The sequence below is a fragment of the Clupea harengus genome, chromosome 25 (assembly GCF_900700415.2).
Source record: "Clupea harengus chromosome 25, Ch_v2.0.2, whole genome shotgun sequence".
Taxonomy (NCBI): domain Eukaryota; kingdom Metazoa; phylum Chordata; class Actinopteri; order Clupeiformes; family Clupeidae; genus Clupea; species Clupea harengus.
Window position 1 is genome coordinate 2,091,803 of NC_045176.1, and position 18,789 is coordinate 2,110,591.

Here is an 18,789-nt window from a genome sequence, read left to right on the forward strand (position 1 = left end):
TGAACACATACACAAACATCAACACTGAGTGATTTAGACTGAACACGTACACAAACATCAACACTGAGGGATTTAGACTGAACACATACACAAACATCAACACTGAGTGATTTAGACTGAACACATACACAAACATGAGCACTGAGTGATTTAGACTGAACACAAACATCAGCACTAAGGTATTTAGACTGAACACATACACAAACATGAGCACTGAGTGATTTAGACTGAACACAAACATCAGCACTAAGGTATTTAGACTGAGCACATAGAGACAGAAGGTAGAGATGACAACATCAGCGGGGGTTGGAGAAAAGTCAAGCTAGTGGAACAGTGCGGTTCTGGAATGTTTTTAGAGAGATCATCTGTAAACAACTGACCCACAGCTAATGAGTAATTGTAACAGGAAGGCCATCTGTGTTTTTACAATCCGAAGATTCTCGGCCTGCAAGTTACAGCCTTACAAAACCATCATCTTAAATCCGCCTTAAAAACCATGGACACGTTACTGAAGGTGTCGGGGAGTGACATTTACTATCTGCACAGCACTGTGCCAACTGTTACATATGCACAGTGTGTGTGTGTGTGTGTGTGTGTGTGTGTGTGTGTGTGTGTGTGTGTGTGTGTGTGTGTGTGTTACCTTGACTACAGCACTGCTCAATTCTTAATGTCCTTATAACCACTAGATTCAGGTCTACTTCACAGTAGCATACAGACTGGTTGGATAGGATGTCAGGGGATCTGTTGACGATGTTTGTGGTCTCTGCACCATGCTGTAGATGGGGTTTGCTACAGACTGAACACGTACACAAACATCAGCACTGAGTGATTTAGACTGAACACATATACAAACATCAGCACTGAGTGATTTAGACTGAACACATATACAAACATCAGCACTGAGTGATTTAGACTGAACACATACACAAACATCAGCACTGAGTGATTTAGACTAAACATCAGCACCATGTGTGCATGTGGTTTAGCACGGATAACATCAGTTGAGCAAGATCACACTCAGCCAGGTCTGTGCATGCAGGCTAGCAAGATCACACTCAGCCAGGTCTGTGCATGCAGGCTAGCAAGATCACACTCAGCCAGGTCTGTGCATGCAGGCTAGCAAGATCACACTCAGCCAGGTCTGTGCATGCAGGCTAGCAAGATCACACTCAGCCAGGTCTGTGCATGCAGGCTAGCAAGATCACACTCAGCCAGGTCTGTGCATGCAGGCTAGCAAGATCACACTCAGCCAGGTCTGTGCATGCAGGCTAGCAAGATCACACTCAGCCAGGTCTGTGCATGCAGGCTAGCAAGATCACACTCAGCCAGGTCTGTGCATGCAGGCTAGCAAGATCACACTCAGCCAGGTCTGTGCATGCAGGCTAGCAAGGCATTTAGCACATGCGGAGGTACTGACTGGCCTTACAGGAATCACGCTTCTCCCATCACCTCCTGTCTGTGGTCCTTAGTGACCTCTCTATGGCCCATGGGTGACCATGGGTAGACAGAATCTCTGTACTCAATCCCAGAAATGCATTTCTTAGCCCTGCACTGCAGGCATCATGCTTGGCATAGCCATGTATCATTTCTCTCCTCCCCTCTCCTCATGTTATGCTGTAATTTCTCCCTATTCAACCTAAATTTCCCTCAGGATTAATAAAGTATCCATCTATCTATCTATCCTCTCTATGAAAAAATATGACAGGATATCATTGAGGCATTTCAGAACCTTAGAGAGCAGAACTGGATGTGTCGTGTACCTATAAAACACATTCACTGTATTTAAAGGGTTTTACCTCACATACCTCAGCGTAGGGGCTCTCGACATCTGAGGCTGACGGGCTAGGAAGCTGCACAGTGCTGTAGATGGTTGGTGCTGAAGACTGCAGGGCTGGAGTATTCTGTACACACACAGGCAGCGTGGGAGAGGTTTCAGAAAGCATAGTGACCAGGTAACCACACAGAAAATCATGTGACAGCAGGATTATCAATGAAATGATCAATGAAATCTGATAGCATTCTGAAATTGTCTACTGGGAATGTCAACCGAGAACAATTTCATTACCGTTATTGAGGCGTACTCTGTGTGTATATCAGCTCCTCCTGTAAGATAATGAACATGACAAGGTCTCTGTTCTCAAAGCCCAAATAAAAGTCATGGAATGATAAAGTCATGTAAAGTCTGTGTAAAGTGTACCTGCTTTCTCCCGTCTCCTCAGAACCACAGAAATAAACACTACAGGTAAACAACAGGATACAGCAATAGACAGAAAGTCTCTATGTACCTGCTTTCAACCGTCTCCAGAGACACACAGCAATGACGACTACAGATAAACAACAGGCGACAGCAATAGACAGGTAAACCCCAGCGCTGTTCTTAGGGAGTGGCACGCTCTGATCTGAGGGGGGAAATCAAATGTAGGGTGATGAGGAGACGGACGATGGCAAAAATGGGCCTTATTTTTGACAATGAATGCATCCTACCACAGAGGGTCTTGATTTCCCTGGTATCGATTTTCCAGCTCACTTCATTGCTATGGTTACAAATGATGGTGCCCTCTGTCACAAAGAGGGTGAGGGCAGAGTCGGAGGGGGCCCCTCCCTCCTGCCAGCAGGTATCGTTGCTGCAGCTGATGTTCAGAGAGAGGTCATGACCTCTACAGGTCAGCGTCACATTACAGGGGTCGCTAGTGGACCTCGGAGGGAGCACCATCAGGACTGGAGCGGACACTGACTCTGAACAACAAGCACATATACAAGTACAAGTCTCTCAGAAGTGACTATACTGTACGCATGCATGAGTATGTTTAGGGAGAATTGTAAGCATACAGAAATCTTAGGACGTCTCAGATACAAATGGTAAAAAATACAGAAGAGCATTTGGCAAACTCACCCAAAACAGAGAGCTTGTATTCAGCCTTAACCTCAGTTTCTACAGCACTGATCTCTCCTCTGTAGAGTCCACTGTCATTCTTCTGCAGGTTCTTCAGCTCCAGAGAAAAGGTATTTTTATTAAACTCCACTCTGTCTTCATGGGTGAATACTTTAACGCCATCTCTTGAAGGTGCATATTTCATTATTTTTTCCAGGCCAAAGTACCATTGTATGAGATCTATACTCTTCTTCTCCAGCTGCTGGTGTCCCTGGAACTCCAGAGTGACAGATCCTCCAGTGGGTCTGAACACAGACACAGGTGACCCAGCTGTGAAAAGACAGGGAGGGAGTTACGCATGTTTATTGTTTTTGCACTATATTGATCAAATTGAATTGAATTTAATATTGATTTGCACAAACCAAACAGAACTGTTCTGATTAACAGACATTTTAAAATGATTCTACACACATTTACATTTAGTCATTTAGCAGACACTTTTATCCAAAGCGACGTACAAGGGAGAGAACAATCAAGCTACGAGCAATAGAGACCTAGTGTATCAATAAATACTATTTTACATAAGAAATAGAAAAAAGTGCAGGAATGTCACTGCCGTAAGTGCATGTTAAGTACTAGTAGAAGTGCAAGTTAGGAAGGGAGGTGCTCTCTAAAGAGTTGTGTCTTCACACACTGGAGACACTATGTGTATTATCATGTATATTACTGAATTCCAGTCAAATCTGCAGAAAATGAGAGTATTATTTCTACCTGTGTGATGAACAAAGACCAGTTGAACCAGCAAAGACAAAGTCCTAGTTGATGTCATGTTTCTGTGCTTCACTCTGCACCCTGTGCAGAACAGAGATGAACTTCACTTCAGCGTGTCGGTTTGATTTCCTTCCTGTCACACGTTCTGAAACAGAGAGTAAAAAGAAAGTAAAAACCCTCTTGAAAAATGTATTGAAGTTCACACATTCAAGTAAATATTTTAAATGTTATAGAATATTTTAAAATATTAACAATCTGTTTACTCTCCTGCAAGTCACGTATGCCATCTCAGTCACCTTATTCATGTGTACAAGACAAAAAATGTACTGTATTGATTTGAAACGTACCTCAGGGGGAGTACTCCATACCACTGCACTTTATTGTGCTCTTAACCTTTTTTAGCTTATTGTGTTGTTATATGTTGTCCCTCTTGGCACCAACAGGAGCAGTGCTCCACATTTTATTATATATGTAAATACAATCTATTAAAGGCTTTTCAATTTTTTTCTTTTTTTCAATTTACATTATATTATTCGCTTACAGTTATATTTAAGTAATGCTGAAAGATATACAGTCCATTAAATGTTGACCTATACCAGAGAGACAGACGGAGGGAGAGAGAGAGAGAGAGAGAGAGAGAGAGAGAGAGAGATGGAAAGAGAGAGAGAGAGAGAGAGAAAGCGAGAGAGAGAAAACAACATGTGAATCACACTTTGTGGGCAGATGCTGCGGTAAACATCAGTATGCAGCACCTGGTCGAACAGGAAGGGGAGGGGACTGTGCTTAGCAACCAACCTTCTGAGTGCAGACACTTCTCACCCACACAAACACAGACAACTCTATAAGACTAGCCAATGTTTGAGAACTACCTCTGTATGCAACAGACTAGGCCTTTAAGGACGGGGAGCTGCCCAAACAACTTCACAATAAGCAAACGCAGGATAACAACACAGTTCACCATACACACAGAATCAGAACCATACACACAGAATCAGAATTATACACACAGAATCAGAACTGTACACACAGAATCAGAAACATACACACAGAATCAGAACCATACACACAGAATCAGAATTATACACACATAATCAGAACCATACACACAGAATCAGAACTATACACACAGAATCAGAACCATACACACAGAATCAGAACCATACACACAGAATCAGAACCATACACACAGAATCAGAACTATACACACAGAATCAGAACCATACACACAGAATCAGAACCATACACACAGAATCAGAACTTTACACACAGAATCAGAACCATACACACAGAATCAGAACTCTTCATGTTATCCCGCCTTCTGCACTCTCAAGGATCTCACCAATAGACAAACAGGGGCAATGATGATGCGTCGATACGAGTCATAAAGGAGGCGGTCATACGGACTTCTGTTTCAGGTGTAGGGTGTGCAGTCCATCCACTGTCCACAAGAGGGCAGAAACTAGTTTTCAGGTGATGGAGCTGAGAGAACTGGAAGGAGTGGAGTGGATTATGGAACTGGACTCCATGAAAATCAGCAACATGCCGTGTTGGTGTTATGTGGGATTATTATAAGATCAGGGGTTGTGTTCGTCCCGTCGGGAATTATTTTCCTATACTGACCTGTGGACTATACATTATCCCTTACTTATCATATGGCTCTTCAGAATGTTCCAAAAAGTGCTGTTGATCTGAATGGGCCACTCCAACATTCAAAGGTCTGATATGCAAGGAATGATGTCGTCCAGTGGTGATAATCGAAAAATTATACGAATGATATGAAAGATTCGAATTTGAGCACAAAACCTGTTGCTCTTGACAGTGGTCATTAATTTTCCGCAGCGGTCAATATAAAGAAATATCAGACCTCCGAACGTTGGGGTGGCCCATTCAAATCAACAGAACTTTTAAGAACCGTATAATTCTAATCATAATTTTTGTGTGGTGGTGATGTGGGCGGGGAAAGTGTTGAACACTGCACGCCAGTGGCTTTGCAGGCCGGGTTCTATGGCTTTGCAGGCCGGGTTCTATGCTGGAACCATTTTTATTGTACTTCCTGTCTCATCTGACCTGTGGTTGATAAATCCATATTTCTGTACTAAGCCACTATCTCCTGCAGCTCTTCCCCCTCGCCACCATCTCGTCCAGTGGTGCACCTCCCAAAACAGGCCCTGGTCCTTCAGAGAGAATTACCAAAGACCACAGGACAGGTTGGGCCTGATCCCTAAATAACTCACATACTGTTAATCAACGAGTGAACAGAATCTTTTGCCAAAATACAATAATACCTTACATTTTAAACAAATAATGAGAGACCTTGAGCTAAATTAAACCTTGAGCCCAGTTTAAAATGAAAGTAAGAACTAGATGAGATTAGATTAGATGAGAACGTCTGGATGTGTCATGTGCCTGTGCTGAGATGGGTCTGTTTCTTACAGAAGACTTTTCATCTTACACACACATTCAACAAACTAGCTGAAGACAGTCTCAATGGAAAAGGTATCAAAGGTGTTTCTAGAGTTCTGACATAAGCCAAGTAGTAACAGACTATCCTACATTTATGGCACTATTCTCAACTTGACCCGCCTCGCAGCACAGACAGTTCTGAGACAGGTTAGTTCTTGGCATGCTGAATCCCATCTCAGTAAATATTTACTAACTTAATAATAATCTTCACTTTACCTTATTAAAGTACTGTAACAAATCAAAGCATAGTTGTAGAACATGCTGAATCCCATCTCAGTTCATATTTACTAACTTAATAATAATCTTCACTTTACCTCACTGAAGTACTATAACAAATCAAAGCATAGATGTAGAACATGCTGAGTTTGCATTGCAACAGAAGAAAACACAACACATACACAAAGGTTTTGACAATTCTCTATTTTACTGAAACAGACACAGGATCAGGCCGAACACACATAGACAAACAGGGACATCAAGCAGTAGCCTACTAACTGAATACAGAATACAGTTACAGTACATCATGATGAAACTGGCAAGATTATCCTTATTACTAGCAAAACAGCCATATCACATTAATTATAGGACAATTTAATTTACAGCACACTATTTCAATTAGCATTATGCAAAGACACATCAAACTAAATTATATAAAAAATAATATAAACAGTCGAACGTGTGTTTTAAAGTCATACAGCACAGACAAATCTCTTCTTACATGAGTAGGGTGAAATTCTAATTAAACACTGTGAGAGCAACAAACAGGAAGCTTGTTTACCATTGGCCGAAACAACAAACAGGAATATTGTTTACCATTGGGCGAAACTGACACTGCACCAGTATGAGGGAAACAGAGATTAGAGATTCCTGCTAACTATGGAACATGCACATCTACATGCAAATCACTATGACTGTGAATTGCTTTATAACAATGCCTTTTGAAATTGCCCTTTGAATCTAAACTTGCTGCATGTCTTCTGCCAGACTAACATATTCACAGTTGACCTCTCCACTAAGAGATGCACTTCAGACAGTAATGACTTGAGATCAGTGGTTCCCCAGTGTTATTTAAAATAAAAACTTTTATTTTCACAATTTTAAATAGCTGACTCTTTACATATCACCTAAAATGTATCACTGCAACTACCAGTGGATCATGAGATATACAATTGAAAATTGTTATCCATAGAAAATGTCAAATATAATGCAATAGCTGTCACCCTACCACTGTTCACGCATCACAAAGCTAATAGTACATGTCTTATATATCTTTCCAAATTTATTTTATAGACAAAAGTCTATTGCCATACAGAATATTTGCAAAATACTAGATCAATATGATGATTTCTTTTAATTGTATTATTAGTCATTGAAGAGCACATGATGAGGTGTTAAAATCCTGTCTGGTCCCCTAAGAACAGCACATTTCCTTCAGTGGTTAATCACATCAAGTAGCCTCATTGCATAGCAAAGCCATATGCAAAATAAGCATTGGAACAGTGGTGTGTAAAAAGATGGATTTAGTTCTTCTTCTTCAGCACAGAGTGAATACTGTTAAGGAGAGTGGGAGGTGTCTCATGTGGAGAAGCTGGGCTGGACACCTGGGGACTGTTCCAAGAACATGGTTTAGTGACAAACCTCCAAGTAGTAGAGCCCTATGGCTTCATTCTCTTAGCAAAACAAAGCCATGGGGCTCCTCCATTAGGAGGTGTACCACTTTCTCTGCCAGGTTTGTCACTGAACCACGTTCTTGGAACACCCCCTCTTGCTGATCAAGGTTGTAGGTTTGCCACTGCACCTGGTGCTGGACTGTTCAGATAAAAAGTCTAGTCCACACACTGACATTATCAGAATCAGAATCAGAATCAGAATTCTTTTTACATATACAGGAAATTATCTTGGTGGTTGGTGCATAGGACATAAAACACATAACATAACAACACAATAGCAAAAACAAGAAAAAAAGACAAATGTTTTACAAGATAGAATATTAAATAATAATAAATAATTTGGGCACGTGCAGGGCTAAGATGCAGTGAATTGGAATTGGCAAACCCAGAGTCAGTGTGATTATTGGCACACCACGGCAGTAGTCATCATGTGTGTGCATACTGCAGCAGTGGCTTCATTCTCCAGTGGTGTTGTCAGGTCTTCCTCACTCTGGCATAAAGGCCTGAGGCCGGCTGATGGGGCCCGGAGCTGAAGCTGTCTGCTGATGGGGATGCTGCATGGAGGAGACGATAGAGGCAGCAGTAGACTCAGCTGAAGCTGTCTGCACACACAGACATAGACACACAGACATGCATCAACACTGGGTGTGATAGGGTATTACCAACACAGCACATCATGCCTTGCTTTCAACCATATTTACTGCATTAATGGGGGTCCTTTTAACCTCAGCATTGTGGTTCTCATCAGCAGAGGTAGGCTGCAGAGTGCTGTAGACTGAGGTGACCAATGGCCCTGGGGCTGCAGTAGTACCCTGTAGTTCACACATTGGTAAGACAACACTTACATCTTATTAGCATTGTGTTGCTAGATGTAGTCTATTGGCTGAAGTCTTTCTGTCTAACTTGTTTTATTTGAATGTGTAGGCTACCTGTAATTTAATATTAGCCTAGATATTCAAGGCGACATTAGCATATAAACTTAGTGAAAATGTTTAGTTTGACAAAGTATTGTGTTAACATGAACCAGCATATGGTTTGAAGTAACTGGGTGAAATAAACCCAGCAGTTTAGAGTCCCCTCTGCTTTGGGAAAGACACCGTCTTGAGATGGCAGGTCGGATGATTGGCCATTCTGTCAAATATCGTAGTTCAAGCATGTTCAATCACGTACGACAAGGGGTTTAACAAGCTAAACACATTATATTCCCACTTGGCTACCAGACGCCATTAAAAAACTGATTCCTCTCTGTGTAGATGTTTACCTGAGGAACACCTCCACTGCTACCAGAGTCTCTGGGTAGAGTCAGGGTTCTGTCTTCATCTTGGGCTTCTTTGGGGATCTACGGGTGCGTGAAGAGAGGGTAGTGAGGGTTTATATGGAGGTACAGAACCTCATTAAAGGACATGAACACTCAAAATGCTAAGCTTTGAGATATCGACAGGATCGATCACATTTATTTAGACCTGTACTAGCACAGAATGTCTTCATAATCACTGCATGTGGAAAAGTGTATGTGGAAGTTAACCTCAGCATAAGGGTTCTCCTCAGGTGGAGGTGGCTGATGGAGACCCACAGTGCTGTAAGTGGAGCCAGCTGAATCAGGGGGCCCTGGAGCTGAAGACATCTGTATACAGACACAGAGATACACCAGCACTATGGGTGATAGACCATTACTGAGATCAAGAGATTTACAACAGTGGACACTGGGTCTCACTCTTAAATCACAGTTGTCATTTAGTAATCATAGAAATATCTTTTCATATGTTTATGGTTATGAGCAGATGGGAAAGAATGTGGTTACCATGACTTCAGCGTATTCTGTTTGTGGTTGGCCTACACCTGTAAGTACATGGGAACCATCATCAGTTCTCTTTCAAAGCTGTGGTGAAAGTCATGTGATGTTAATACAACAAAGACTCTCTGGACCTGCTGTCAGTCGTCTCCTTTTGCTCCAGATAAGCAGGGCAATACCAGCACAGACAGGAACAACAACCAGGATAAACCAAATCCTCTTTCCAGGGCGAGTCACTTTCTGCTCTGTGAATGTGAAGAATTTCAAGCAGCTTTATCAGACACGGACAAAGAGCCACACGCAGTCCCTGCCCAGTCTGAGGAGCGACTTCCTTTCTGTTCACAGACTCTAACACGACTTAAGATATTCACTGTTACATGTGGCTAGTGGCAGAGGTACCATGACCATATTCTCTTTAAATACATACATTCCCTTGTGAAGAACACAATATGTAATCATTGACATAAATGTAATACAGTGGATGAGGGTGGTGTGAGGGCATATTAGAGTGCAAGTGGATGAGGGTGCATCCATCTCTTTCTTACCTGAACACAACTGACACAACTGATTGATCTCCATGGTAACATTTGTCCAGCTGACTGGGTTGCTATGGTTACATATAATTCTTCCACCTCTGACAGAGAGGGTGATGGTGGAGTCAGTGGAATGTTCTTCCTCTGGAGAGCAGGTGCTGCAGTCACAGGTGGAGGTCAGAGAGAGGTCATGACCTCTACAGGTCACCGTCACATTAGAGGAGTCACAGCTGGACCAGTTAGAGACAACGGACAGGACAGGGGACTCCACTGGATCTGAAACACACATACACATACAGTATAACTCAAAAAACACATTTTGCACCTCATGATAAGAGCTGGAGACCACTACTTGAAACTTACTACCAAATGCACACTCATAATTATAACCATATTGAACTATTTAAAATGTATTACACCATCAGTAACACTCACCCTGAACAGAGAGACTGTATTCAGCCTTAAAATCAGTTTTTCCAGCATTGATCTCTCCTTTGTAGAGTCCACTGTCATTCTTCTGCAGGTTCTTCAGCTCCAGAGAGAGGGTCTCTTTATTAAACTCCACTCTGTCTTTATGGGTAAATACTTGAACGGTGTCTGCTAGAGGTGTATATATCATGATTTTTTCCAGGCCAAAGTACCACTGTATGAGATGTACATCCTTCCTCTCCAGCTGCTGGTGTCCCTGGAACTCCAGAGTGACAGATCCTCCAGTGGGTCTGAACACAGACACAGATGACCCAGCTGTGAAAAGACAGGGAGGATGTTACGCAGGTAATACGTAAGTAATCTAATAAAGATTGTGTTAATCTTTTTAGATCTATCACAGTACATTTCATGAACTTTGGTCTACTTTGGTGGGACAAATGATTTGTGACAGAGATGACCTGTGCACTTCATAAGCATCACTTGTTTAGAAGCACAAAGGTTTGCATGCATGTGTCAGTTATAACTCTTACTCCCTCTTGCTCTTTCTCTTTTAGACATCAGCTAACAGCACTTTACTTTATAACACCTTTTAAATGTTTTCCCACGGTGTCTAAGTATACCAGTGGTTTGAATGGCCTCATTTTAGAAAGAGATCTGAAATCAACCACACACAGTGGTAAGGAAGTTAGGAAATGTCTACAGTCATTACATGTTTCTACAGTCATTAGTTCTTCTGGACTAAAGGAAGAGAAATGTAAACTAATGACTGTAGAAACAGTCAGTTTCTTTACAGTTATTGAGGTAAACAGACACAGGTCTATCTCTGTAGGGATCCTGTGAGAAGGTGACATTTTCTTCCCCTTCTCACTGTCTCAGGAGGAGTTTGGCCCTGGTGTGGGGTGGACTCCCCCGCCACAATGGTTCGATCTGGGCTCCCCCACCATAGTGGCTGGACCCGGAAGACCAAATTGTGAGCTCAGCTGGCTGCCCCTATTTAAAGGGCGCCTCATGTTGATGAGGACAGACTTTCTTACCACTTGAGATGGCCATGGGAGAACTTTGAGAAAAGTTATGAGACTGTGCAAGGCGTTTGCATTTAGGAAACACTTACCTGCTGTGAGGTTAAGTGTATGTAGTATCTAGCTGTGTGGATACTGTTAGGTGCTTTAAGTATGTTCCTAGAGAACGTGTGCTGTGTTAATATGTTCCTTCTGAACTTGTGCTTTAGATATGTTCCTAGAGAACGTGTGCTGTGTTAATATGTTCCTTCTGAACTTGTGCTTTAGATATGTTCCTAGAGAACGTGTGCTGTGTTAATATGTTCCTTCTGAACTTGTGCTTGAGATATGTTCCTTGGGAACCTGTGAGTAACCTGTGCCTAGCATGCTGAATAATACAGTATGCCTAGTTCTGCCTTATGTCTGTAGCACTTTGAGTGCGGCCATCTTTTGTGTTTGTGAATATTTGTTTGTTTATGGTGCAGACCTGTTTCGGGGTTGATCTGAAAGAATCCCCCAGGTAAATAAATAAGAATATATTTTTATATACAAGAAACCATCTCCTGCACCCTTCTTCCCAACTACCACCCAGTCCAGTCGCGACCTCCCCAAACAACGTGGGGTGACCGCCCGGTCCCTCACAGATCGTTACTATGTAGTCAGACACTTATAATCACATTAGAAGCCTGTCAGTGGCGACAACAAGCAGTTTACACGGCTGCTTTACCCATAAGATTACATTGTATAGCCGTTTTGTGGTTGACAATTACAGCATTCTGACTCCATACTGGACCGATTTTGTCTTTGTTTTTGTCCCTAGTAAAAATTTGGACCCAATCAGATGAGAAAATAGGGCCCAGGTTTGCTGGAATTGGGGTGCAGGTGTAGGAGTCCACAGTCTTAAGAGCTAGCCATAAAACTGGACTGTTTTAGAGGGAGGCAAAAAGAAGCCATTCTTTCAGAAGATCCATATTAAGACATGAATGGAGGCTTTTTAAGATATGGGGAAAAGGTTTTCATGGTCATATGAGACCACCAAAGAGCTTTTTGGCAAACCCTCAAAGCGTACTTGAGGCGTAAATCTAACACTGCCAATGCCTCAAGAAACACCATTGTGAAATATGTCAGTGGTAACATCATGCTGTGGCGATATTTCTCTTGTGCAAGAATTGAAAACCTCTCAGAATTGAATAGAGAATTAATGGAAATAGATTCTACACTATAGCTCAAGAAAACCTGCTACAGTCTGTTTAAAACAGCAGAGAGGTATTATCTACCAGTAGGACAGTAACCCAAGGCACAAGGCTAAAGCAACACTGGAGTTGCTCAGTAACAGTAAAGTGAACACTCACCTGTGGCAAGGAGGAATGGTAGAAGCAGGGGGGAAAGCAAGCAGACCAGGTACAGCATCATAGATGTAAACTCTAGCAGATATTAAAGAAACGACTCTAACCTCAACCAGAAGAAGTGTCCCAGCAGAAAGAGACTGAGTGAGAATGAACACGTGTGAAATAAGACACATGAGAGTATAACCACAGGAAGTTAGCCAGGAAACTGAGTGGCTTAACAAATACCCTTCCCCCACTATGTGTCAAAAATAAAAACATACAAACATGAACATCAGACAGCATCGACCTACTGAAGTCTGTCTTTACCATCTCCTCTTCTTCTGAAAACACAGGAATAAACAAAAAAACAATGCAGCGCCTCAATGTCCACAATGGATATGGATCCTTTTATTTCCCACAATACAGCAATAGTGGAGCGTTTTCTGCATACATACATTCAGTTATTAAAGAAAAAAAAGGAAAGAAAAAACAGCACAAGAGACTTGATCCATACTGCACATTCATACTGAATATCCATACTGAATGTCCATATCCATTCAGTCACAACTGAGGTTCAGATTTCTGTGTGTGTGTGTGTGTGTGTGATCTAGATTTATCGTCTGCATCAGCACTTTACTGACTTGATTTCCTTCACCTGAGCTTGATAGTGGCTGATAAAGGCGGTGGATCCACACACACACACACACACACACACACACACACATATAGATACATACAGACACACCAAAAGTCTGTTCTTGTTAACAATTCACGGCTCCTGCTGAAGGCTAAGCAAACAGAAGCACCAGTACCAGACATACAGACAGAGTGCTCATCGTCGCCGCCCTGGTGTTAGGCCCGAGTTCAGCCCCTGACACCACCGCTGTCCTGTTCAGGTTTCGGGGCTGTGGCATGCTGGGAAATAGAGTCTTTAGGTCCTGAGAGGCCCAGAGTGCAGCCCTGGCGATGCCTAGGTCTGCTGTGGCCTGCAGGTCGAACACACAGGCCTGGAAGTAGAAGTCCTCCTCGGGCGGCAGCAGCAGGCTGCACTCCACCCTGGCCCGCCACGCACTGTAGCCCCTCTCTGGGGTGGGCCGCTGGGGCAGTAGGGGCAGTAGAGTGTTGGGGGTGACCCCACTCCAGGCGTACTCTTGCAGCAGCTCGCTGCGGGGGCACCCGTGCAGGCAGAGCTGCAGCCCCCCGGCCTCCCCCTCCTCCCCCTCCTCCCCCTGCCCCAGTGTACCCTCAGGGAGGCGGGCGGAGAACGCCAACGCCTGTTCCGTCTGGCGCACCAGGATGGTGACCCCCGCATGGGTGGCCCGCAGCTGGACCACGTGGACCATGCTGTCGTCGGGGGGCGTTGCCGTGCCGACGCGCAGGCTGTTGCCGTCTGCGCTGGAGCAGCTGCCGTCGGTGAAGGCCAGGGGGAGGTCGTCTGCGGTGGCCTGGTATACCTTCTGCTCCGTGCAGCCGCTGAAAGCCTTAAAGATCACCGTGATCTGGAGGACAGAGGTGGAGGAGACGAGACACAACATCAGGACAATTTCTACACAGGATCCTGGCAGAATGGATTAACAGATACAGTAAACCTAAAGGGTATCATCAGAACTCATCCCTTGCAAATGGTTCTTCAAATAGAATAGTCCTAACTAAAAAAAGGTTAGTGCCAAAAGACCCTTCAAGGCACCCAATTGTGAAGATGAGTTGCAGCTGTGTTTGTAAACTGCCATTCAGGATAACCTGAATAACACAGACCAGGTCTACGTACAGCATCACAGATGTAGGAAAAGTCCAAACTTTAGCAAGAAACGACTCTAACCTGTTTGGACACCAACCACAAGAAGTATCACGGCATAAAGAGACTCCATTTTGTGCTGAGAGAGTCAACATGCGTAAAAGAAGAGGCATGAGCGTACAACCACAGGAAGTTAGCCAGGAAACTGATAAGGCCAAAAAATGACACCACGAGACACGAACATGAACATGGTCATCAGACAGCATCGACCTACTGAAGTCTGTCTTTACCATCTTCTCTTCTTCTGAGAACACAGGAATAACAAAAAAGCAATGCAGCGCCTCAATGTCCACAATGGATATGGATCCATTTTACTTCCCACAATACAGCAATAGTGGAGCGTTTTCTGCATACATACATTCAATTATTAAAGAAAAAAAGCACAAGAGATTTTACTCAATGCTGGTTCTGATTCATGATATCCCTTACATCCATACTGAATATCCATACTACACATCCATACTGAATATCCATACTGCATATCGATACTACACATCCATACTGAATATCCATACTGCACATCCATACTGCCACTGAATAACACATTATCCAAACAGGCGTTCTGGACACAGCCATGATATTTATCTGTCTCTTTCAATTCCCCTACTGCTTTCACTCGGAAGCTTCTGAAAGCGCCAGAGATCCCCAAACACATGAGACAGACAGACAGACAGACAGACAGACAGACAGTCAGACAGTCAGACAGACAGACAGACAGACAGACAGACAGACAGAGATCCCCTAACACATGAGACAGACAGACAGACAGTCAGACAGTCAGACAGACAGACAGACAGACAGACAGACAGACAGAGATCCCCTAACACATGAGACAGACAGACAGACAGACAGACAGACAGAGAGACAGACAGACAGACAGAGAGAGATCCCCTAACACATGAGACAGACAGACAGACAGACAGACAGACAGAGAGAGAGACAGACAGACAGACAGAGAGAGACAGACAGACAGACAGACAGACAGCACAAGAGATCCCCTAACCTGAGAGACAGACAGATAGTGGAAGGACACAAAAGCAAGGCTAGTGTGACGGCTCCCTTCGCAAAAGCAAGCTTATTAGTATAGCACAATCTTAACATATTGGCTCAAAGTGCTTTAAAAATGAGTAGATAAAAGAACTGAAATCCATCCATTGCCAATTAACACGCCTACCATCAGGCTATGAACGCTGAAGACCAGATTGGCCACTGAGAGCTTCTGTGTGTGAGTAGGGAGTGTTGTGTGTGTTTGTGACTTTGGCACGTGTTTATGTGTGGTGTGTGAGTGTGTGTGTGTGTGTGTGTGTGTGTGTATGTGTGTATGTGTGGTGTGTGTGTGTGTGTGTGTGTGTGAGTGTGATATGAGAGGAGAACAGTAACACAATGATCATTTTATCATTCACTCCTCTAACACCCATCCCCTGAGTCATTCATTCATCCATTCATTCGCTGAGTCATTTACTCAGTTTATTAATCTTCTGTAAAGTCAGACACCATTTCAGCCAATGATCCTCCATCTCAGAGACAGGGTATAGGCACACAGTATTCCACATTCACCACACCAGCATCTCTCACTGATGACCCTCACTAAAGAGATGTGATACCACTAAATGTCCACCAGGTGGAGATAAGTTACTGTTGACTATGGAACAGAGTAATATCAATTTAAACTCACAGGTGACAATTTGCCATTACTTGGTAACTGTAATCGTTTGTTTGGTTTTAAATCCAGAACAACTGACAGGTCAGGTGTTGTTACCTTGGTGATGGCGGTGTGGCCCATGCCTGATCGCACAGGTGTGTTGGTCACCTGGACTGTCAGATACAGGTTATCCAGCAGAGGCCACGCCCCTTCCACCTTACAGGTTTGGAAGTGGTCCCCAAAGGTGCGCAGGTGAGGATCCCCGAACATCCCACAGTGGACGTACCTCCCCGCGGAGCGGGCGGCCCTTGCACGGCCCTCATAGTCACACAGGGCAGGGCCCGCGGGGCGGGGGGGTCCTGGGGGTGGGTACCCCGGGCCCTCGCTGGAGCAGTTCAGCTGGCCCAGCAGCTCCTTGATGCGGTACAGGGCCGAGTGGAAGAGCAGGTTTCCGCGGCAACTGCGAGCCGTGCGCTTGGTGCAGTCCGAGTAGCCGCGCAGAGCCTCGCAGGCGTCTAGCGGTGGGGGTGGGGGTGGGGGGGCCTCCGGGTGGGAATTGAGGGACGAGGAGGGCGATGATGAAGATGATGGTGGTGCTGATGAAGATAAGGCCAGGTACTCAGCATTGCAGTGTTGGATCTGGCACTGCTGCTGCGACAGGGCTGGACAGAGGAGAGGACAGACGGGTCAGTGAACTACAGAGGCTCTTACGCACAGGACACACAGGGCACAGCACACACAGGACAGACAGCACACACAGGACACACACAGCACACACAGGACAGACAGCACACACAGGACAGACACACACACAGGACACACAGCACACACAGCACACACAGGACACACAGCACACACAGGACACACAGCACACACAGGACACACAGCACACACAGGACAGACAGCACACACAGGACAGACACACACACAGGACACACAGCACACACAGCACACACAGGACAGACAGCACACACAGGACACACAGCACACACAGGAGTGCACACTCATCTAGACACTGAGTGATGCATAGATCAGACAACTTCTGGGTGGATGAACAGATCAGGAACTCATGGAAAGATGGATTTAGGAACGAGAGAATGGATATATGGATGGATATTTGGATGGAGGGATGGGTATATGGATGGCTGGATGGTAAAATGACTTCAGCTGGTCACCATTAATGTGTATTATTTCGCCTAAAATGCAAAGACCAGAGGATGGTAATGACAAAGTTGATTGTTTGGATAAACTGGATACATTCAGACTACCGAAGAAAGCGCAGATGTAGTGTGTGTTACATGTCCGCCCTCACAGGTCAGATCTTATTATCGCTTTAAATCAGTGCCGCTAACGTAAACGATTCTAAATGCGTACAGAATGTTAGCTGGTCTAGAAAATTGATTTCTAAGAGGTTTATAAGCTAACAATACATATTAAAAACATGACGAAACAACCGATATGTTGCACATTTCGGGAAATTGTTCGCTCACTGCAAAACAGCATAATGTGGAATTAGTTTGCAAATGCAACACTGTCTCTGCATGATCCAGACACACAAAACGATGTTTATTTTTCTGATTTTGTTAAGTGTTCATACTCTGAAGCATTGCTGGCAACCACCCACACCTTTCATAAACTGAAGGGCTGGTAGTTAATACCAGCAAACTCTTGTTGTTTTTCTCTTGTGTTCAGGGGGAACGTTACTCATGACTGAACATTGTTTTACACGCGAAGTCAGAGACCTCGGCTCACGCGGATCCAAACACATTTGTTTGTGTTATTCCCAGTAATGGATCCTTTTGAACTCCCTGAAGACGCATTACGACAACATTACTTTTTTAATACTTAGCTTGATGAGTTAGCTAGTTGGCTAACACTAAAGAAAGGGGTAGCCTATAACTTTAGCTAGCTAAACTATCGTTAGCATGCACAGGCGTGACGCACTTACCTTGTCGCGTGAAGATTGCATTGAGCATGATAACAATGAAGGCGCACCATAGCTGTATTTTAGCCAGGTTTGTAAATAACCTTTCCCCCATGCCAATCCATTAAAGTGTTCTATTTTGTAGAGCTAAAACTGTAAACCTCGGAGGGAATTCCACTGCCACTCGCCAGCTCTTTGCAGTCGAAGGCAACATTCTTCGAGTCGAGTCGAGTTTGCACAAAAGCGCCTTCTGTGGAGACGGCGGAGTTGCGCAACCCCCAAAGCATGCGTTGAAACGAAATGGGTGATTTCCCATAGTTAGGTTTTCCATCACACAGACCAATTTGAGCGCTGTTGATAGACTGTAGGGTGAAAATGGTACAGTATGCACTTAAAGTTTCTTTATTTTGTTTAGCTCAGTGGGCCTATAACACAGCATATGCTGTTATAACAGATCAGGTAGCCTGCTGTTATCTTCTTTGAGACAGTCTATATAATGCTGAAATTCCATGACTGCGGTTTTTTGAGTGTGGAAGTAATGCGATAATTGCGCTTGAATTTGTGAAAACGCA

The 18,789-nt window shown here is 43.9% G+C and overlaps 2 protein-coding genes across 3 annotated transcripts; both read right to left on the bottom strand.

Moving 5' to 3' along the window:
• Positions 1–8,050: 8,050 nt before the first annotated feature.
• On the bottom strand, positions 8,051–12,951 carry LOC105910900 (SLAM family member 7-like). Of its 2 annotated transcripts, none has more exons than XM_031563229.2 (8): positions 12,881–12,951; positions 10,537–10,845; positions 10,114–10,377; positions 9,703–9,813; positions 9,578–9,615; positions 9,302–9,400; positions 9,038–9,115; positions 8,051–8,378 (listed from the first exon to the last, which is right to left on the bottom strand). In XM_031563229.2, exons 1-8 carry the CDS (start codon positions 12,939–12,941, stop codon positions 8,262–8,264), a joined length of 1,077 nt encoding a protein of 358 aa, XP_031419089.1. In that variant the 5' UTR covers positions 12,942–12,951; the 3' UTR covers positions 8,051–8,261. The 2 variants fall into 2 exon arrangements, with proteins under 2 accessions (XP_031419089.1, XP_031419088.1); XM_031563228.2 differs by having other exon boundaries at positions 8,259–8,588.
• Positions 12,952–13,236: 285 nt separating this feature from the next.
• On the bottom strand, positions 13,237–18,541 carry LOC105888698 (repulsive guidance molecule A-like). Its single transcript, XM_031563227.2, has 3 exons — positions 18,242–18,541; positions 16,411–16,955; positions 13,237–14,355 (listed from the first exon to the last, which is right to left on the bottom strand). The coding sequence occupies exons 1-3, from the start codon at positions 18,330–18,332 to the stop codon at positions 13,645–13,647; spliced, it is 1,347 nt and encodes a 448-aa protein (XP_031419087.1). The 5' UTR covers positions 18,333–18,541; the 3' UTR covers positions 13,237–13,644.
• Positions 18,542–18,789: the final 248 nt, after the last annotated feature.

What these genes read in the sequence shown, in the direction of transcription:
- LOC105910900 (XM_031563228.2), bottom strand. Translation starts at nt 12,941, where the DNA reads ATGATGCTGTACCTGGTCTGCTTGCTTTCCCCCCTGCTTCTACCATTC. An exon ending in ATACAGTCTCTCTGTTCAGG is followed by an intron (nt 10,378 to 10,536) that starts GTGAGTGTTACT and finishes TGTGTGTTTCAG; the next exon opens with ATCCAGTGGAGTCCCCTGTC. An exon ending in GTTGTGTCAGTTGTGTTCAG is followed by an intron (nt 9,814 to 10,113) that starts GTAAGAAAGAGA and finishes TCACATTCACAG; the next exon opens with AGCAGAAAGTGACTCGCCCT.
- LOC105888698 (XM_031563227.2), bottom strand. Translation starts at nt 18,332, where the DNA reads ATGGGGGAAAGGTTATTTACAAACCTGGCTAAAATACAGCTATGGTGC. An exon ending in TGCAATCTTCACGCGACAAG is followed by an intron (nt 16,956 to 18,241) that starts GTAAGTGCGTCA and finishes TCCTCTGTCCAG; the next exon opens with CCCTGTCGCAGCAGCAGTGC. An exon ending in GCCACACCGCCATCACCAAG is followed by an intron (nt 14,356 to 16,410) that starts GTAACAACACCT and finishes TCTGTCCTCCAG; the next exon opens with ATCACGGTGATCTTTAAGGC.